This window comes from Gymnodraco acuticeps, unplaced genomic scaffold, assembly GCF_902827175.1.
Source record: "Gymnodraco acuticeps unplaced genomic scaffold, fGymAcu1.1, whole genome shotgun sequence".
NCBI lineage: Eukaryota > Metazoa > Chordata > Actinopteri > Perciformes > Bathydraconidae > Gymnodraco > Gymnodraco acuticeps.
The window spans coordinates 66,893-88,352 of NW_022990636.1; the positions used below are offsets into that span (position 1 = coordinate 66,893).

At 47.5% G+C, this 21,460-nt stretch overlaps 1 protein-coding gene across 1 annotated transcript in view; it reads right to left on the bottom strand.

Moving 5' to 3' along the window:
- Positions 1 to 4,641: 4,641 nt before the first annotated feature.
- The window catches only part of ttn.1 (titin, tandem duplicate 1), a gene marked incomplete in the record, with an annotated part of 218,433 nt that continues 201,614 nt past the window's right edge, over positions 4,642 to 21,460 (bottom strand). The window contains 15 exon segments of the mRNA XM_034229211.1: positions 4,642 to 5,562; positions 5,723 to 10,694; positions 10,995 to 11,600; positions 11,896 to 12,201; positions 12,492 to 13,067; positions 13,185 to 13,484; positions 13,821 to 14,123; positions 14,468 to 15,052; positions 15,340 to 15,642; positions 16,134 to 16,436; positions 17,921 to 18,220; positions 18,610 to 18,897; positions 19,012 to 19,605; positions 19,891 to 20,172; positions 20,494 to 20,796. Coding sequence (XP_034085102.1) covers positions 5,725 to 10,694; positions 10,995 to 11,600; positions 11,896 to 12,201; positions 12,492 to 13,067; positions 13,185 to 13,484; positions 13,821 to 14,123; positions 14,468 to 15,052; positions 15,340 to 15,642; positions 16,134 to 16,436; positions 17,921 to 18,220; positions 18,610 to 18,897; positions 19,012 to 19,605; positions 19,891 to 20,172; positions 20,494 to 20,796 — 10,019 coding nt within the window.

Below are 21,460 nucleotides of genomic sequence, written 5' to 3' on the forward strand. Positions count from 1 at the left end.
GTGGGCTATAAAGGAACTACAGCACGGTCACATGACTTCACGTCACCACCGCTAAGCTAAAGGTGGCTAATGTTCGGCTATAGAGGAACTACAGCACGGTCACATGACTTCACGTCACCACCGCTAAGCTAAAGGAGGCTAATGGTGGGCTATAAAGGAACTACAGCACGGTCACATGACTTCACATCACCACCGCTAAGCTAAAGGTGGCTAATGTTGGGCTATAGAGGAACTACAGCACGGTCACATGACTTCACGTCACCACCGCTAAGCTAAAGGAGGCTAATGTTGGGCTATAAAGGAACTACAGCACGGTCACATGACTTCACGTCACCACCGCTAAGCTAAAGGTGGCTAATGTTGGGCTATAAAGGAACTACAGCACGGTCACATGACTTCACGTCACCACCGCTAAGCTAAAGGTGGCTAATGTTGGGCTATAAAGGAACTACGGCACGGTCACATGACGTCACGTCACCACCGCTAAGCTAAAGGAGGCTAATGTTGGGCTATAGAGGAACTACAGCACGGTCACATGACTTCACGTCACCACCGCTAAGCTAAAGGTGGCTAATGTTGGGCTATAAAGGAACTACAGCACGGTCACATGACTTCACGTCACCACCGCTAAGCTAAAGGAGGCTAATGTTGGGCTATAAAGGAACTACAGCACGGTCACATGACTTCACGTCACCGCCGCTAAGCTAAAGGAGGCTAATGTTGGGCTATAAAGGAACTACAGCACGGTCACATGACTTCACGTCACCACCGCTAAGCTAAAGGAGGCTAATGTTGGGCTATAAAGGAACTACAGCACGGTCACATGACTTCACGTCACCACCGCTAAGCTAAAGGTGGCTAATGTTGGGTGTGATGACGTTTAGTTGTCTCATTTAGACTCTTGTTAGCAACCTCTGTTCTTTAATCCACCAATGGGGTATTTACTGATGTATTTTATGGGGTAGTAGCAAAACGTTAAAATATCTTCAGCTCGTGTTAACCATAGACCTGATTTCAGGCTAACAACCAGAAGCACATTCAGAAACCATTGACCTCCAGACAGGAAGTGATGCTGACTCATGGGTGTAGAACTCTAGATCTGTAGAACAGTGTATTATCTGATGGATTATTTACACACATTATCATTATTTAAGCACTTTAAAATAATTTTGATAAAAAAAACGTATAAAGGTGCAATCACATTAAACCTTAATTCAAAGTTCCATTTAAAGCTTGACTCTAGCTATGCACTGGAGAATCACTGTGGCTTATGTGCTTTTATTTTGAAAGTATTTGAATATGAGCGGCTTAAAGTTAGTCAGAAACTCAATGCTTCACATGAAAAGAAGAAAGTGACTTTAAGCTAATGTGTGAATGAGTTAGTTATTTTGTGAATTAAAGAATTTAACAAGGAAAAAAGATCTTCGTAGGAAAAAAAAGAATATAAATAAATATATATGATAAAAGAATACTGTACATGGAGGGGGATAACAGATGAGAGAATACAAAGTCAAATATTACCCAGATAGAAAGTTGTAAAGTAAAGAGTCCCTATTCTTTTTTTTAGTGTTCCCTATCCTTTAGTGTGTTCTATAGGTTTTTGTGCATGTAACATCAGCAGGAGAGGACTCTTTAAAGTAGAGACACTACATACTGATATACACCTGAACATCAGCAGGAGAGGACTCTTTAAAGTAGAGACACTACATACTGATATACACCTGAACATCATCAGGAGAGGACTCTTTAAAGTAGAGACACTACATACTGATATACACCTGAACATCAGCAGGAGAGGACTCTTTAAAGTAGAGACACTACATACTGATATACACCTGAACATCAGCAGGAGAGGACTCTTTAAAGTAGAGACACTACATACTGATATACACCTGAACATCATCAGGAGAGGACTCTTTAAAGTAGAGACACTACATACTGATATACACCTGAACATCAGCAGGAGAGGACTCTTTAAAGTAGAGACACTACATACTGATATACACCTGAACATCAGCAGGAGAGGACTCTTTAAAGTAGAGATACTACATACTGATATACACCTGAACATCAGCAGGAGAGGACTCTTTAAAGTAGAGACACTACATACTGATATACACCTGAACATCAGCAGGAGAGGACTCTTTAAAGTAGAGACACTACATACTGATATACACCTGAACATCAGCAGGAGAGGACTCTTTAAAGTAGAGACACTACATACTGATATACACCTGGACATCAGCAGGAGAGGACTCTTTAAAGTAGAGACACTACATACTGATATACACCTGAACATCAGCAGGAGAGGACTCTTTAAAGTAGAGACACTACATACTGATATACACCTGAACATCATCAGGAGAGGACTCTTTAAAGTAGAGACACTACATACTGATATACACCTGAACATCAGCAGGAGAGGACTCTTTAAAGTAGAGACACTACATACTGATATACACCTGAACATCAGCAGGAGAGGACTCTTTAAAGTAGAGACACTACATACTGATATACACCTGAACATCATCAGGAGAGGACTCTTTAAAGTAGAGACACTACATACTGATATACACCTGAACATCAGCAGGAGAGGACTCTTTAAAGTAGAGACACTACATACTGATATACACCTGAACATCAGCAGGAGAGGACTCTTTAAAGTAGAGATACTACATACTGATATACACCTGAACATCAGCAGGAGAGGACTCTTTAAAGTAGAGACACTACATACTGATATACACCTGAACATCAGCAGGAGAGGACTCTTTAAAGTAGAGACACTACATACTGATATACACCTGAACATCAGCAGGAGAGGACTCTTTAAAGTAGAGACACTACATACTGATATACACCTGAACATCAGCAGGAGAGGACTCTTTAAAGTAGAGACACTACATACTGATATACACCTGAACATCAGCAGGAGAGGACTCTTTAAAGTAGAGACACTACATACTGATATACACCTGAACATCAGCAGGAGAGGACTCTTTAAAGTAGGGACACTACATACTGATATACACCTGAACATCAGCAGGAGAGGACTCTTTAAAGTAGAGACACTACATACTGATATACACCTGAACATCATCAGGAGAGGACTCTTTAAAGTAGAGACACTACATACTGATATACACCTGAACATCAGCAGGAGAGGACTCTTTAAAGTAGAGACACTACATACTGATATACACCTGAACATCAGCAGGAGAGGACTCTTTAAAGTAGAGACACTACATACTGATATACACCTGAACATCAGCAGGAGAGGACTCTTTAAAGTAGAGACACTACATACTGATATACACCTGAACATCAGCAGGAGAGGACTCTTTAAAGTAGAGACACTACATACTGATATATTCATCATATTAATTCATCACTTATTTGATATAATATGTAGTTATATTTATTATGACAGCACTTTATATGAACTCAAACTGGCTCTACCTGTAGCTGCTGAACAATGTACACTTTACATTTAAATACGATATAAAGAAGTAATTGGTGTTTAAGACTTTAGTGACACTTTTATATTTAGCTTTTGTTTTTATACAGTTCATAGTTTCTCTGCTTGAAATGCTTTTTTCTAAAGTCTTGATTTAATAAAAGCCAGCTTTGAATATTTTAGATTTTTATGAACAAACTGCTGCTTGAGACTGAAGTTCGTTTTGTTTACCATTTTGAGAGCATTTTTCTTCAGACTTGTTTTGAATGTAAAGATGTTTCTCAGTGTATTTTCTGTGGTTTCAGGATTATTTTGATATGTTTATTGAAATGAAATCACTGCTGAATTATCCCTTTAATAACATTTATAATGATTATTATCTACATGTTTATCTGCGTTCAGGATCAACGCTGTTGACACTGTTCCTGCAGAAAACAGGCAGAAATATTATGAATATCACACGAAGGCTTATTAGGACCATTGTAGGTTTAAAACATATACATATATGTATATATATATATATACATATATGAATAATCAGAGAATATTCATGATTTTCTCATCAATTGGCGCTCTTATACGTCACATTATTTCTGTTTTGTACTCTGTAAAATAAATCATGTTTCTGCTGAGGACACGCTTTCCTTTGTCTGTTTTGTGAATACTCTGCAGGTCGTGCACTTCACATGGGAACAGCTGTCCTGCAGATATCATATGAATGCACCCTGGGGATTATCCAACACGTTGTAAATCCACGGAGAGGAGAAGTCTAAGTTCTGCTTTGAATACAATTATGAAATGAAATAATTAAAAATAAAGTGTTTTGCTCTGTGATGTAAGGATTTCTGATAGAATGTCAAACATTATGCAAGAAGTCATTGTAGCTACAGTAACTCTAACATTATGAAATAAGTCATTACAGTAACTCTAACATTATGAAAGAAGTCATTACAGTAACTCTAACATTATGAAATAAGTCATTACAGTAAATCTAACATTATGAAATAAGTCATTACAGTAAATCTAACATTATGAAAGAAGTCATTACAGTAAAACTAACATTATGTATATGATAGTATAGTGAATGAAGATTAAGGCTAAAAGGGACCGTTGTGGAGGTGATCATAAAACCTCTGAGCGTTGAAAGAGAAGCAGGAGACACACAGAGACACAGGAGAGAGGCGTAGTGCTGAATCATGCTTTATTAAATCAGAAATGCATTAACTCAAGGAGGATGCAATAAAGGTCTACAGATCGAAGTTCAGACGTTAGCTTCCTCTGCAGCAGATGGAGACGCTGCTGGATAAAGAGGAGCCCGCTATCAGCTAACACACACACACACACACACAGCGATCCTCCAGAGTGGCGCTGCTCTGTGCAGCACAGCGACAGATAGCCGCAGCCGCCGCGCCGTGCAGAGCAGCGCTCAGAATACAAATAATATGAATAATTAATAACTGAGACGGTGAGAGCGCGCTCATCGACACGTCGGCGGGGGGCGAGGCCGGTTCACGCTGCGTACATGAGGGTTAGCACACAGCGCTCAGGGCCTCGTCCTCCGTCAGAAACGGAAAGATCCAAAATAATAAGTTTGTCTGAGTTTCGTCGGCAGGGAGCCGCTCTACCTGCCGAGGCCAGCTTTAGACTTCAACTGATCGTTGAGGCACAGAGTTTCGTTTCTCGCTTCTCAGGGTATTCGTTCCTGGGGAAACTTTCTCCTGGTGAAACGTGTTCATCTTTGTTTCAGGTAATATTGTCATAAATAACAATGCATACATTTCCCATAACCGTTCAATTCGGCTATATACATTATGTACATGTCACAGTTCAAAAATCCTACGTCTTAATTGTCCAATATGGCACATTTTATAACAACGTTAGACGTGAGTCTAGTTTGGCATAAATTAATGTCAAGTTTGGTACAAAAATAGTTCATATTTACAAAACAGGAATCCAGATCGTTCTCACGTAAAAATGATCATTGCTAATTCACTAAATCAAAGGTTCTGGAGTAGGGGAGCGGGGAAATAAATTAACTTTTAGGTTTTTACATGGAGCAGACGTGATCAGGGTCTCCGGGCTCAGTGTCCATCAGTCGGGGGCATCTGGAGGTGAAAACAAAATAAATAAATTACTAATCAGACACAGGAATAGCCACTTCATAGTATCACAAGCGCTATGTGTAATGTGTATTCATACCATGTGTTCAACACATGTGTTTGTATATGGGATTGAATCTGGGGGGACAGATAGTTTTCCTCTTACCTTTACGGAGTCGGGGACTTTGGAGAGACTGGGGACTTCACCCTCTGTGGAGACTTGATTGGCTCCGGGGACTTGACCCTCAGAGGGGATTTGATTGGCTCCGGGGACTTGACCCTCAGAGGGGATTTGATTGGCTCCGGGGACTTGACCCTCAGAGGGGATTTGATTGGCTCCGGGGACTTGACCCTCTGAGGAGACTTGATTGGTTCGGGGGACTTGACTGGTATGGGGGACTTGGCCTCAGGGGAGGTGATTCTGGCCGCCAGTTTCTCCTTGGATTCGGACTTGCGGACGGTCAGAGTGAAATGGGCCTCTTGTTTGCCTCCGGCGTTTTCCACCAGCACGGAGTAGCTGCCATCGTCCGACATCTCCACGGTGGAGATCTCTAAGGAGGAGCTGCGCTGCGTGGAGACGATGTGGTGACGGAAAGAGGATCCGATGGAGGATCCTTGGTGGAGCCAGGTGATTGAAGGCGCCGGTTCGCCGTCCGCATCGCACTCAAACCTGACGAAGTCTCCCTCCTCCACTGTCAGGGAGTGAGGTTTGCTCAGGATCTTGGCTGGAGAAGTCGTCTTCTCCTTACGCTTCTCAACAACAACAGTGGTGCTCTTTGTCTCAGTCCTGCTCTCCATCACGGTTGTCTTCGAGGAGGACATGTGATACTCCTCTGTCCGGGTCATCTCTGGGAGATGGGAGGACGGAGGCTCCTCGTCTTTGCGGAGCGAGGAGAAGGCAGCGTATTCCTCTCCGGCCACATCCAACGTGGCGTAGTCCGAAGTCTCTCCCTTGGCGTTGGTGCAGACCACGCGGTACGTGCCGGAGTCTTCAGTCATGCAGTTGTTAATCCTGAGAGTCAGGACCCCACTGAGGTGGCTCATGTGGTATTTGCCGGTCTGATGAATCTCTTTCCCATTGTGGAACCACTTGACCTCTGGCTCGGGTCTGGCCTGGATGTTCAGGGTGAACCTGGTGTTGGAGCTGTAGGGTACGCGGTGCGACCGCATCCTAATGGTGATCCGGGGGCCGTGGTCAAGACTGAAGGGAGCCTGTGTCACAGTCTCGAAAGTCCTCTCCACCGATTTCCTCTCCGATCTCAGAGCCATCTTTCTCTCCTCATACCTGGAGGCATAGTCGACTTTAGTGAGGGCCACATCGGACACGGCAGACCTTTCTTGGCTACGTGATGTCCTTATGTGGGGCTCAGGTGTTTCGAGCTTCTTGATTGGTTTGGGCATATATTCGGAGGTGAAGGATGTGAGGTGTTCAGATTCAACGTCCTTAGAGTAGGTCGAGACGGTGACAGTTGTTTCCTTTTTAGAGGTGCGAGTCTTCTCCTCAAACTCCATGCGTTTGAGCGCACTCTTGTAGGTGGATAACCTCTGGCCGGTTGTGTGAGGGCGCAGCAGCTCCTGGTCTTCTCTCTCCTCATGCACCCTCTGTTTCTGTCTTTGAGGTCTGTGGGTGGCTTTGTCGTGTCGCTGGCGGAGGTCAACGTAACTGGGTCCGGCCTCGTATTTAGATGGGATTCTATAGGAGTCGTATCTACAGGCCTCTTCCGCCTCTTCGTCCTCGCGGTAGGCTTTTCTTGGGGATGATGGACGCAGGGCCGACAGCTCGAAGCGCACCGGGCTGAAACTGGGTGGGGAAGCAGAGTAACCATACTCCAGCTCATCCTCCAGACGAAGCCTCTCCTCCTCAGTCCTCTTCATGGACAGGTACTCTTTCACAGGCAGCAGGAGCTCCTCGTCGGACATGTCACCCAGAGACCTCCTCCTGATGCGGTGGTAGGCTTCCAGCTCAGGGGAAGGAGAGCGCTGCCTTGCAGGCCTCACGGTCTCCAAGTCGTCCTGAGTCATGGCAGAGATGCGCCACTTGGGCTTATACTGGTCCTTGATCCTGATAGGAATCTCGTAGAACTGGTCCCACCTGGAGAGGCGGATACGCTTCAACCTCTTCTGCTGGATTTTGTCCATCGGCTCAGGGAACTCGTACTGATCTCGCAGCTTCTTGTACCACTTCATGTCAGAGAGTGGCTGGAAGTGTTTGATCTCCACGTCCTCCATGAGAGACGCAGGGTTAATGACGCGAGGAGCAGGAACATCGTATGGCATGCGCAGCCTCTTTTCATCAGCGCGCTTCTTCTTCTCCTCTTTTTCCTTCTGAATCTCCGCCTCGGTCTTCTCCCCCTTCTTTGTGGTCACGGCGGGCTTGAACATGGAGGCTGCCTCCCTGACTGCCTGCACTGCCAAGGGTGGTAGAGGTATGAATACTGTGTCAGACAGAATCTGAGACAGCCTCACCTTTTTGTCCATTTCTGCCTTTCCAGCCATTGCTTTCTTCTCCTTGGCACTCATTTCGACTTCCCTCCTCACGTGAGTGGACCGCTCGACCTTGAGTGTTGCCTGGCAGCTGGCGGAGCCGGCAGAGTTGGTAGCAGTGACTCGGTAAACACCGGAGTCGTCAATCAGAGTGCCTCCTACGTGAAGGATGTAGTAATCAAGACCCTCATGGATGACCTCGATGGACGGTCCAAAGGCCAAAGGCATGCCGTCCTTCTCCCACTTCAATTGGGGATGTCCGGATACTCTGATCTCAAAGCGCACATTCTGGCCCTCCCGGCACTCCACGTTGGCGAGCAGGCGTTTGAACATTGGCCTCAAGGTGAGGTCTGCTGGTTTAGGTCGGGGAACAATGGTGATACGAGCCTTGCAGCTGTCATCACCGAAACTGTTGCGTGCCACAACGCTGTACTCGGCATCGTCCTCATCCTCAAGTTTGTGGATGATCATCTGGTACAGGCCCTTGTCGCTGATAAAGGTGTATTTCTTTTCATCTTGTCCAGGGACCAGTTTCTGTCCAGATTTGTGCCAGACGACACGAGGCTCTGGGTGAACTGTGACGGTGACACTAAGGCGTATGTCCTCACCAATGTAGGCGGTGCGGTTGACCAAAGGAAGAGTGAACTCCGGAGGCTTCTGAAGCATCCTGGCAGTGTCCACTCTGCGCTTCGTCTTCTTTACCACGCGGGCGGTGAAGAAGTCACGGTAAGATCTGACACCGTTGATAAACAGCTCTGCGTAGGCGCTGTCCTCTCCATACTCGTTCACAATCTTGCATCTGTAGGTGCCATCATCTGCCCTCGTGACCTTGTTGATGGTGATGAAAGCCAGGCCGTCCTCAAATTCAATTTCATATTTGTCTCCAGCTTCAAGCTGCCTGACGCCACAGTACCATGTGACTTCAGTAGTACTGTCGTAGTTTTCAATGTTGCAGCCAAATTTCACATTGCTTCCCTCTTTCGCCACGGCATGGCTGATCTGGCCTCCGACAGGGCCGTGTTCAAACGGAGCGATCTTCACCTTGGAGACAAAGACGCCACGCTGGGTTCTGATGGAGCCGCCGCTGGCTACACGGGCTGCGGAGACAACTGTCTTCCACTCTTTCTTTTCCATTGTCTGGTAGTATCTCTTGTGTCTGCCGGTCTGCATCGCCCTGCTGCTGATCTCCTCTGCAGGCTTGGTCAGCCAAGGATGCACCAGAGCCTCGGCCGCGGACATACGATGTTTACGCTCCTTCGTCATCAGGCGGTCTGTGAAGTCCAACGCCTCCACACTGACCTGTTTGAAGGACTCGTCTTCGTAGGTGTAGGCGGCACTGGAGATGTTGTCAATCATCTGCTGGTTTGTTTCAGCTGTGAATGGATTCAGGCCACTGAGGAGCACGTAGGTGAGGACACCCACCGCCCACATGTCGGTGACGGCGCTGACCATGTCACACTGGTGGATCTCAGGAGCAGCGTACTCTGCAGTGGTGTACTGGACTTTGATGATGTCTCCAGGAGTCAGGTGTCTGGACTGGCCCAACTCAATGATCTTCACGTTAGAGCCGGTTCGAGTTGTGTACACGATGTTCTCAGGTCTGATGTCAAAGTGTCCGTAGCTCTCATCATGCAGGAAATCAAGAGCCGAGCAGATCTGCCGGATGTAGTTGACGATCTCGCGCTCATTGAACTCAAACTCGGCTGTGCTGAGGCGCTCAAAGATGTCTGCGCCAGATATGAAGTCATAGATCAACACCAGCTCCTCTGGGCTGTCAAAGGACTCTTGCAGGAGCAGGAAGTTTTCATGTTTCGCCAGATTTAGGGTAGCGATTTCCTTCTTGACGATCGCTTGATCAGCGCCTCTCACCTTGCAGTATTTAGCCATGTAAGTCTTCTCAGTGGTGATGTTCACACAGCGGTGGACAATACCAAACTGACCTCTGCCCAACTCCTCTGCAATGGCGTACTTGGTGTGCATATTCTTGACGTCAGAGTGAATCTTGCCCCTGGGGATGCGACCACTATCGTCCACCTCCTGGTCGTACAGCAGGACTCTGGATTTGTCCTCCTTGGTCATGATTGGTCCGCTGGTCTCAGATGGAGTGCTCTGTCCAAACTTGTTCTCAGCGATGACTCTGAACTGGTAGCTGGTTCCTCCGAAGAGATTGGTCACGGTGTAGTGGGTGTCTCTGGACTGGACGACGCGCTCCCACCTCTCGGCGGTGGTGGGGCACTTCTCAATGATGTAGCTGACGACCCTGCTGCCTCCGTCATTGGCGGGGGCCACCCAGTTCAGCCTGACAGAATCCCTGGAGACGTCGGTGGCTTTGACTCCACGTGGAGGATCGGGAACGTCGGCCACATCCAACTCGACTGTCTGCTGGTCGATTCCAAACCTGTTCTTGGCACAGACAATGTAGAAACCGGCATCCTTCTTCTCCACTCCGTTGGAGAACACCAGCGAGGTGAACGACCTGGTGACGATGACCTGGTAGTGGCCGTTGCTGTCGATGAGATCTTGTCCCTTCTGCCATGTGATGACAGGATCTGGTTTGCCGCTGAAAGGAATCTTGATATTGACCACTTCTCCGCGCAGGGCGGGAATGGCTTCCTTGTCCTTCAGGTTCTTCGGCAGGTTGATCTTGGCTGGAACTAGAAATAAGAAAATGTTTAAATGTCAAGTCTTATTTAAATTCCTGCAAACACAACCTCTTCTAAAATTGTCTCAGCTCTAAATATGTTGTAGATATTTGTACCTAACTCAGTTCATGTTCTGCCCCCGTGTTAATGCCATGTACTGATACACCAAAGCAAATTCCTGGAACATGTCTATCTTAGGGAATATTTTGGGTTTTTCAATTGACAGAAGAAATGTTTCCCTATTCTGACTTTATAAACCAAATAAAAAAACTGGTTGGGAACCAGTGGCCCGGAAAATAAATCTGAACTTACTTTCCACATCCAGAGACACAGTGGCGCAGATGGAGCCTCCCTGGTTGGTGGCCCTGATCTGGTACACGGTGGAGTCTTCATCGTCCGCCTCGGTGATCACCAGCTGGTGGTAGCCTCCCTTGAACTCCTGGATCTTGATCTTCTTTCCGTCAGAGTGGATCTCCTTTCCTCGTCTGAACCACTTGATCACAGGCTTGGGCTGGCCAAGGATCTTGCACACCAAGGTGGCGTTGCTCTTGTACTTGACGCTCATGTTCCTCAGCTCCTCCTTGAAGGCAGGAGCACGGATATCCATAGCGGTGACCGGCACGATGGGCGCGGTCTCCTCGCTGTAGTCGCTCTCACCTCCCAGGTTCTCGCATTTCACGCGGAAGATGCACTCGACGCCCTCGGCCAGGTGCTTGGCGGAGAACACAGTCTGCTTGATCTCATCCTTTGTCACCGCGGCCCACTCGCTCCATTCCTTCTTGTCCTTCTTGAACTTCTTCTCCAGGCAGTAGCACTTAATCTTGGAGCCGCCGTCGCTGAGAGGAGGCTTCCAGGAAACCACGCAGGAGTCTTTGGTGATGCCGGAAACAACCGGAGACAGAGGAGGTGATGGTTTCTCTGCGTGAGGAAAACACAATCCAGAAACCATGAGTACATGTGGGTGTTTGTAGATAACAATAAGGTGTCAGGAAATTATAAAAGAAGGGGTTGATCTTTTTTTCTACAGATTTGTGGCTAAACTCAAACATGATTGAACACTGAAGAATACATAAAGATGTATGATGTGTCAGAGTTAGCGCAGACCGTAGTATCAGCGCTGTATCTTTCAGGAAGTTAGCATTTAAGTACTAGATAAAAACATGGGTTGCTTTTTATCAGACTTTTAACACCAATGAAATAAATAAAAACATACCCAGCTGGCTCTTGATGAGGATGGGGGCGCTGAGCTCCAGAGGTTCGCTGTTGCCGTAGCGGTTCTGGGCGTAAACCCTGAAGAAGTACCCGGCGCTGTCGATGAGGTTGGGCACGCGGCAGGAGATGCCGTTAATGGAGGAGGACACCAGTTCCCACTCGGTGCCTTCCTTGTCCTCACGCTTTTCCACGATGTAGTTTGTGATCATGCAACCGCCATCGTCTGCGGGCGCCTTCCAGCTGATGATGACCGAGTTCTTCAGCAGAGCCTCCAGCTTGATGGGGCCCTGAGGCATCTCAGGTTTGTCTGTAAACACAGGCAGCATATTCGATTATAACCTCAACACTGACAGTCTGAATATGTGAGTTGGGGGAAGGGAGCAGAACCTCCATTTAAATTCTAAAAGAGAATAACAAATACTCAAAAATGCTTATAGACCAAAGCAAACTGCACTCAACTGGAATCTAATTATAATAACAGTATAGTACCAATAACGTTTCCCTTTCTTTATCTGCTTATAGTATATTGCTAATAACATTAGCCTCATCTTCTAACATGTTAACAGTCCCCCTAACAAATCTGTTGCAGCTCCGTACCGTAGATCTCTACGTTGAAGGCGGTGTCCGCCCGGCCAAAGTGGTTGTGCAGCCGGATTCTGTATTTTCCTCCGTGCTTTCTGCGCTGCACGTTCTTGATCACCAGGTGGGTGTAGAACCCGGTGGTCTCGATGCTGATGTCGTCTGTGTCCTGCAGGGTCTTAGCGCCGTGCAGCCACATGATCTTGGGCTCTGGCCGGCCGATGTAGACGCAGTGGATGCGCAGGGTGGACCCCAGGCCGGCGTAGTAGGTTTCCTTCAGCGGGTAGTCGGGGTGGAAGCGTGCAGCGGCCTCCAGCACCAGCGTGCCGGTGGTCTCGGCCTCGCCGGCGTCGTTGAGAGCCTTGCAGGTGTAATCGCCCTCATCCTCCTGCTGGTCCGTGCTGATGGACAGCGAGTGGTTGCGGCCGTCAGAGCTCATCTCAAACTTGCGGGACTCTATGACCTCCTTGCCGGTGTGGTACCACTTGATGTCGGGGAGGGGTCTGCCGATGATCTGGCACTTCATAACGCCGGGCTGGCCCAGTTTGGTTGTCACTTCGTCCATTTCCTTTCTCAGGCCCGGTGCAGTTTCAACTGTGCCACAGAACAAGGAACATGTTTATTAGTACCTTAAATAATGGGATTTCAGAATGACTTAATGATAATACTAAATATTATACTGCCAATAATAATAATGATGATCTGGCTCACCGCTGAGCTTGGTCCTGATGCAGGTGGCGGTCCTGCGTGGTCGGCTCATGCCCGTCTCGTTCTCGGCGAACACTCTGAACTCGTACTCGGTTGCCTCGGCGAGGCTGTAGGCGGTGAACTCCTTCTCCTTCAGCCTCTGCTTGCTGGACTTCGTCCATTTGCTCTCTATGGACTTCCTGTGTTCCACCCAGTAGCCGAGCACCTCCTTTCCTCCGTCACACGCTGGTGCCTTCCAGCGGATGGCGATAGAGTTCTTTGCCACGGTAACCGTGTCGATCTCGCCCGGTTGACTAGGCTTGTCTGGGGAGAGAAATAAAAACAATAAGCTCCTGGTGCCAATGAATACATAAATGTAACAATTTCCCCTCTGTGGGACTAATAAAGTTATTCTGATTCTGATCAGATTCTGTTTGGGAGTTTCACAGGCAATGGTTTCCTTAAAACAGCTTTCCAACTTTATTTTGGTCCAAATCAAATGTTTTATTGTCAATTCATCTCTCATGAATCAACTATCTATTTAAGTACTTTCTAAAACATGGGTGACCGGAGCCGTTTAAAATATTTGTGTATATTCTTCTATTCTTAATGTATGGCTCTGGTTCTGGCTTTTGTTGTGACTTTGGTTCTGGTTCTCACCGAATGGATCCTTGCATGTGACGGGCTCGGACGCGGGCCCAGACTCGCTCTGTCCGATGGCGTTGGCGGCGACGATGCGGAAGGAGTATTCGGCATCGGGCATGAGGCCGGACAGTGTGAACATGGTGGAGCTGACGGCGACCATGTGCCGCGTCCACGTCTCCACGGACACCAGTTTGTGCTCAATGAAGTATCCCGTGATGGCAGAGCCACCGTCGTACTTTGGTTTGACCCAGGCCAACGCCACGGAGCTCTTGGTGACGTCCACGATCTCCGGCGCGGTGATGAGAGCCTCGGGGACACCTAGGTAAAAGAAAAACACATTTAGTACTGAATCATTACTCACTGTTCAACACTACAGGTGTTACACATATTCTTCTTCCTGTATCTTTGAATGCACCATTTACACCGAAGCAAATTCCTCATATGTGTAAACCTACTTGGTAATAAAACCGTTTCAGATTCTGCAATGTAACTAACAGATTTCACAATGAAATATGTTAGTTACCCCCCGACTTCATTACTGACATTGACACAATTATTTGTTATATTGGTTATTAACGTTTGGTGAGTTTAGGAGAACTCTGTAATCATAAACAAAGTTAGTGAAATAAACTCCTGCATGTGGATTTTGAAGGAACACTTACAGATGGGGGTCTTGGGAACCAGAGGCTGCTCGGACTTCAGAGAGGAGCTGACGCCGAAGGAGTTTTCGGCGGTCACCTTGAAGTGGTACTCCACCCCCTCCGACAGGCCCTTCACCAGAAGATGTGTTTCTGTGACTCTGGAGTCCACGGTGTACCATGCGTTCCTCGTCGCCTCACGTCTCTCCACGATGTAGCCCAGGATCTCTGCACCACCATCGTCTTCGGGCGTCTTCCAGGACACCTTGACGGAGTTGGCTTGGATCTCTTCGAACATCAGCGGGCCCTGGGGTGCTGCCGGCCGTCCGATGACCTTCACCTTGATGGTGGCCTTCTTCTTGCCCATGGCGTTCTGCAGCAGCAGCTCGTAGACGCCGGTGTCGCTCCTCTCCGCTCCCTTGATCACCAGCTCGCTGGCGTCCTCTGTGGAGGCGATCATGGCCTTGGCAGAGAAGGCGCCACTGTCCTTGGACCAGGTGCAGGTCGGGTGAGGTTTACCCTTGACGGGCACGGAGAGGCGGACCACGCCTCCGTGACGAACCACGTACAAGTCTTTGTACTTCAGCTCCAGGTCGTAGTCCGGAGATTCTGCAACAACCAGAGTTTAAACATTACTATTCCTGCAGGACGGGTCATTCTTATAGTTCAAGTTTTTGTTATTGCTGGCCTTCTTCTAAGTTTGACAATGTCCCCTCTGTGGTATGTGTAAAGGAATTCTGATTCTGAAATAAGAAAAGTTCTATATTTCTGCATCCTGCACATCCTTTGTTCTAAGTCTGCTTTATTTTTCCTCTGTAGTATTTATTTCTGTCAGCTTTTTGAGAACTGAACAAAAGACTGTAATAGATGTTAATACTCATATATAATCCTCTTACCGAGCATCTCCGTTACAGTGACGGTTCCTGGCACCTCGGCGGGTTCTCCGGAGCCACCGGCATTGCAGGCCATCACGCGGAACTTGAACTCCTCGCCCTGAGGCATCTGGGTGAGTGTGTACTCGCAGATGAGGGATGGCGTGGTGTTGCACTTCATCCAGGCCATGCTGCCCACCTTCTGCATCTCGATCAGGTAGCCGTCCACCCGGGCGTCGCCCTCGTCGTCGGGAGGACTCCAGGCCAGAGACACGGAGGACTTGGTGGTGTCGGTGATCCTCGGGTTCTGGGGACAGCCAGGAGGATCTGTGGGGGGGGGGGTATCGTTACCTCAGCTTGTATGGTAACTTCAGATCCAGACGTTATATTACTCAAATCCTCCATCAGTCAAAACGCACCGAGATTTAGTGTATGGAAAAAGGTGGCTTAACCCTGGATTAAAGGTCAGTTAATGACTTCAGTCTCAGATCATTTCTGATTCTCTTCTCCAAAAGTTTTCTTATCCCAAACTATATATTTTTCTTTTACATTTTGTAAATATTTATTGTACATTTATTTATGTTTTTCTTGTATTTGTGAGTTTTTTTTCATAGAAATGTCTCATCTGTTTCATCAAACAGTGTTTTAAAAGATATACATATTTTGTTCGTGCAATAAGCTATCTCAAGGAACGCACTGATTCAATTCCCTAATATTACAGCATAGACCCAACTGTTTCAAGACATTCTGATGTACCACCGCTGCGATGGCGGCCCTTCGATGTGGACCAGTTTTACAGTACTGGGTCTGTCTCTTACCGATGGGGTCTGTGGCGACGGCGGGTTTGGACAGCAGGCTGGGTTTGCTCTGTCCGCGGGCATTGATTGCGGTGATCCTGTGTTCGTACTCCAGGCCCTCAATCAGATCCGTGGACCGGTACCGGGTCATGGTCACCGGGTTCTTGTTGGCGCGCACCCAGCGCTCCGAACGCACCTCTTTGCGCTCGATGATGTATCCGGAAACCTCAAGGCCGCCGTCTTCCTCGGGCGGGTTCCAGGCCACCGTCATGCCGTCGCGCGAAACGTCGAAGATGGTGGGGCGGCCCGGGGTTCCAGGCGCGTCTGGGGAGGAGATCACACGTTATAAAACAAAGTGAACATATAGGTACAACAGAAATACAAATAAAAAGGTAATAGTAATTAGGGGTGTAACGGTTCACAGAAGTCACGGTTCAGTTCATACCTCGGTTTGGGGGTCACGGTTCGGTACGGTTTCGATACAACAAGGAAAAGTAAAAAAAAAGTCCGAAATGCATATTTTTTTTGCTGTTATTTATTTGTAACAGTAGTGCAAGTTTTGGTATGAAAATAAGGAACTCTAACATTTGGAATCATTAACTGTATTACACAGTTAAAAACAAACCACAAACAGTAACACACACACACACACACACACACACACACACACACACACACACACACACACACACACACACACACACACACACACACACACACACACACACACACACACACACACACACACAGCCATATTATCTATAATGGCTGATGTCAAACTAAAAGGTTCAATAAGCTGAACAACTAAAAATAATGTCTTGAAAATATTAAAATAAATAATAAGAAAGTGTTTGAATCACAATCAATAAAAGGCAACACAGAACTGTATAACATCTCCTGATGTCAACATATAAAATAAATACAATGATAAATATAAAACAAAATAAAATCTGTACCTTTAGGAGCAATGTCTAACATGTGTAATTAACTTGTGAGTGTGTGAGGCCATTATGCCTAAATAAAGGTGCTCAAGCTTTACTCTACTTTCAAGTTGTTCTTCAGAAAGATGAGTTAGTCTACGTTGTCAGCAGTGAGGGCAGATCTGTTGGCGGTAATTATGTCACCTGCCGTCGAGGAAACCCTCTCGCTGGGACTGAGACTGACTCGGATGTGATTGAGCATGTTTGACGTGTTACCACTAGCATACCGCACCGCTGTCGAACAACGCCGACTCACCGTCCTCGTCCGATCCACAACTCGCACCCCATCATTGTTGTAGTCCACAGGGAACCCGAAATGTTCCCACAGCTGATTTCAAAGAAGCAGGTGGGTCTTCTAGCTCCTGTGTGTTGTGTGAACTCGCCGTAGCTACTAACTTTTCTTCTTCATGTATTGTGTTCGTTTTGTTGTGTTCTTGTTCTTCATTTGTTATTTACGGGCGGCTGGCTTTTAGGCGCAATACCGCCCCCTGGATTATATATAGTGTAATGCTGCCCTGAGTGACAGACTTTTTTCCCACTCGTAAAAAAAGGCGTATTCGCCGTGTGACTGCATGTGCCGAACCGTGACGGTACGGGACGAATACGGATACCGTTACACCCCTAATAGTAATACAAATGTCATAATTCTAATAAAGGGTAAACGATTAAAATATAAAAAAACAACGTAAAAAGAAATGTTGCTACTGAAAGTGTTACATAAATAAGATAAAATCCTTTAAGACCTATGAAATAAATAAAACTAAATAAAAGTAGGTAAATAATAAAGACATAGAACAACTCCTTAGCATTAAAAAGGTATTGTCTTACTCTTCAGGCTCTTGCAGGTGACGATCTCTGACTGCAGGAACTCTCCGGTGCCGAAGCGGTTGATGGCAGCGGCGCGGAACACGTACTCGTCTCCTTCGTTGAGGTTCTCGAACTTAAATGTAGGTCGGCTGACGGAGTCGCAGACTGGCACCCAGCCGGGCCGGTGGGCGTCACGTTGCTCCACAGCGTAGCCGCTGACGGGGGCACCGCCGTCCCTGAGGGGGGAGTCCCAGCTGCAGGAGACTGTGGTTGCGTCCACTTCGTCGAACCTGAGTGGGCCCTGGGGCTCATCGGGCTTAGCTGCAGGGGGAACGCAGAGATGTTAGGAAACATTCTAATCAATAAGGTCAGCATAACACATCTGGATTACACACAATAAATATATACAAGAAAAACACGATGATAAAACACTACAGCAGAAAAAACGTCAGAAAACATTTGCTAAGAGAAGTTATCAAATCAAGCTGATAAAAAGCTTTATATGCCAAAGCAATCCTCAGAAAACACACTTCTTGAATTATCTAATTCTTATGGAAACCAGTGATTACGCATCACAGTAACACAGTTCTTAGAAATGTACCATTATTGCTAACAATGAAACCATGTTTATCGCCCAGCCCTCCCTCTTCACAGTCAGCTGTGTGATGTCAGTCAAACATAAAGAGAGAGTAATATTAAAGTTTCCTTACAGAGCACGACGACCTTCACGACCTCGGTGATGACGCCCACGACGTTCTTCACCTCCAGCGCGTAGTCGCCGCTGTCGTCGATGGTGGTGTTGCTCATGGTGAGTTTGGAGAACTTGCCGGTGCTCTGGATGGTGACCCGCTCCGTTTTCTTCATCTTGTTATCTTTGAAGAACCAGGAGCAGACGGGAGGAGGCCGGCCCACCAGAGGCAGGTCCAGCTCCAGGGTCTTTCCGGCCAGGACGTTCACCACCTTCTGAGGAATACTGGAGAAGTCCACCACCGGCAGCACTGGGGAGGAAACACAGCGTCACATTTTTACCTAACTATAGAATGAATGTGGATCCGATCCGGCACAATGACGGAAGTAACAAACAGGAAGTAAGGCACAGGAAGGATTCTTACCTCTCTGTTCCTGCACGGTGATGGCCGTCAGCATCTCTTTGGCCTCGCTGGCTCCTCGGCTGTTGATGGCTTTGATCCTGAACAGGTACTGCTCTTTCTCGTTCAGCTTCTCGATGGTGTGCTCGAAGTCCGTGGTCTTCAGCGTGGCCACCTTCATCCACATGTCGGTGCCGAACTTGCAGGCCTCGATGACGTATCCCGTCAGCCTGCTGCCGCCGTCGTGCTCTGGCTTCTCCCAGCCCAGCGTCACGGTGCTCTTGGTGACGTCTATCATCTCCAGTTTTTGTGGCGGAAGAGGAACCTCGCAGACCAGCACAATGTCGGGGGTCTCGCAGGGCTCTCCGATGCCGTAGATGTTCTCTGGAAGGACCCTGAAGTAGTACAGCATGCCCTCCATCAGCCCGTCGATCTTGTAGGACGTCTTGCTGCACTTGGAGGTGACGGTCTTGTAGGCTCTCATGGACGCCTCGCGACGCTCGATGATGAAGTTATTGACGGGAGCGCCGCCGTCCACCGCCGGAGCCTCCCAGGAGATGGTGGCCGACTCTTTGGTCAGCTCCTTGATCCTGATGGGCCCGGTGGGTCCAGGAGTATCTATCAATGCAAATACGTTGGTTAAATGGAGACACTACAGCAGAATAGGGTAACTTGAATAGGTTGTACAAACTGTGTGCAATATATGCTTTACTTCAATGTATTTATCTGTGAACAGTACCAGCTACTTCCATGGTGCTCTGTTCTGTTATTTGTTTTAACTTATTGCGTTTGTGTGCCTACTTTTTTATTTAATATGTAAGTATATTTGTTCTGCTGTTGTAAAAATAAAGGGATTCTGATTCTGATCACCGTGCAGAATATATAGACCACACGTTCCCTTACCGTAGACTTTGACCAGGATGTTGACTTCCTGTTTGCCGGCAGAGTTTTCTGCCACCAGTGTGTACTTCCCGGCGTCGTAGCGGTGCACCCGATCGATGATGAGCGTGGTGGAGGTGCTGCCGATGTCGATGAAGCCTCGGTTGTGCAGGTCCACCCCTGGTTTGCTCCAGGTGATGGTGGGCACCGGGCGACCAGTAACGCTGACGAACAAGCGGAGTGATCCGCCGGCACGCAGGCAGATGGTCTTCTTCAGGTCGTCATGGAGCTCAAAGTCTGGAGTTTCTGTAGGACAGTATCAGAACAGACATTTATTATAAATACTTTTGTCTGACGAGATGTCGTCTAATGCAGACTCTTGTTAGCACCCTCAGTTTTGATATCCACCAGTGGGGTATTTACTGACGTATTTTATGTGGTACAACGAAAAGTTCAAATCTCTTCAGCATGTTTTAAGAATCTCAGGGTAAGGCCTCGTGCAGTTCTCCATAGAAACTCCAGTTGACTACGAACTGAGTCCCCTTTAATATTTGTTTATTATCTTCAGCTAAGGTGCGGCCCTATCCTCTATTAAACATCAATCTGGCGTTTCCTCTCTCCACGTACCTAGTCTCTCCACGGGCTCGGTCTCGGCACACGGCTCGCTGAAGTCTCCGGTGCCGTTAACGTTGATGCCGGCGACCCTGAAGCAGTACTTCTTCCCGGCGGAGAGCCCGGTCACCGTCAGCTCGGCGGATCGCAGCGTCTTCTCGTGGGCCTTCTTCCACTCCTCAGCCCCGGCCTCCTGCATCTCCAGGATGTAGCCCATCACGTCGGCGCCTCCGTCATCAACGGGCCGAGACCAGGCCAGACTGATGCTGTCGGCGTGGGTGTCGGTGATACGGGGGATAGAGGGTTCAGCAGGGGTGCCTGGGGGCAGATTAATGCATGAGTGATGTACTATAAATGAGTTATGATTTGCAAACAGCAGACACTTCAAAGGTCTCCTATCATCGTCCTCTTCATCAATATATCACAGGTCTCAGATGTATCCAAAGCATGTCTCTGATTGGCTGAAACACCAAACAGATCATTGCAGCATTACCCACAATCCCCTCTGTTTCAGCCCTGTTTCCAAAGTGCTGATTCTCTGTCTGTTACTTTAGATGAAAATAAGGAGCTCCTCCCCACTCTTTCCACAGAGGGGACACGTGTTGATGTAGAAGAGACATGAAGAAGAGGGGACACGTGTTGATGTAGAAGAGACATGGAGAAGAGGGGACACGTGTTGATGTAGAAGAGACATGGAGAAGAGGGGACACATGTTGATGTAGAAGAGACATGAAGAAGAGGGGACACGTGTTGATGTAGAAGAGACATGAAGAAGAGGGGGACACATGTTGATGTAGAAGAAGAGACATGAAGAAAGAGGGGACACGTGTTGATGTAGAAGAGACATGAAGAAGAGGGGACACATGTTGATGTAGAAGAGACATGAAGAAGCGGGGACACGTGTTGATGTAGAAGAGACATGAAGAAGAGGGGACACATGTTGATGTAGAAGAGACATGAAGAAGAGGGGACACTGTTGATG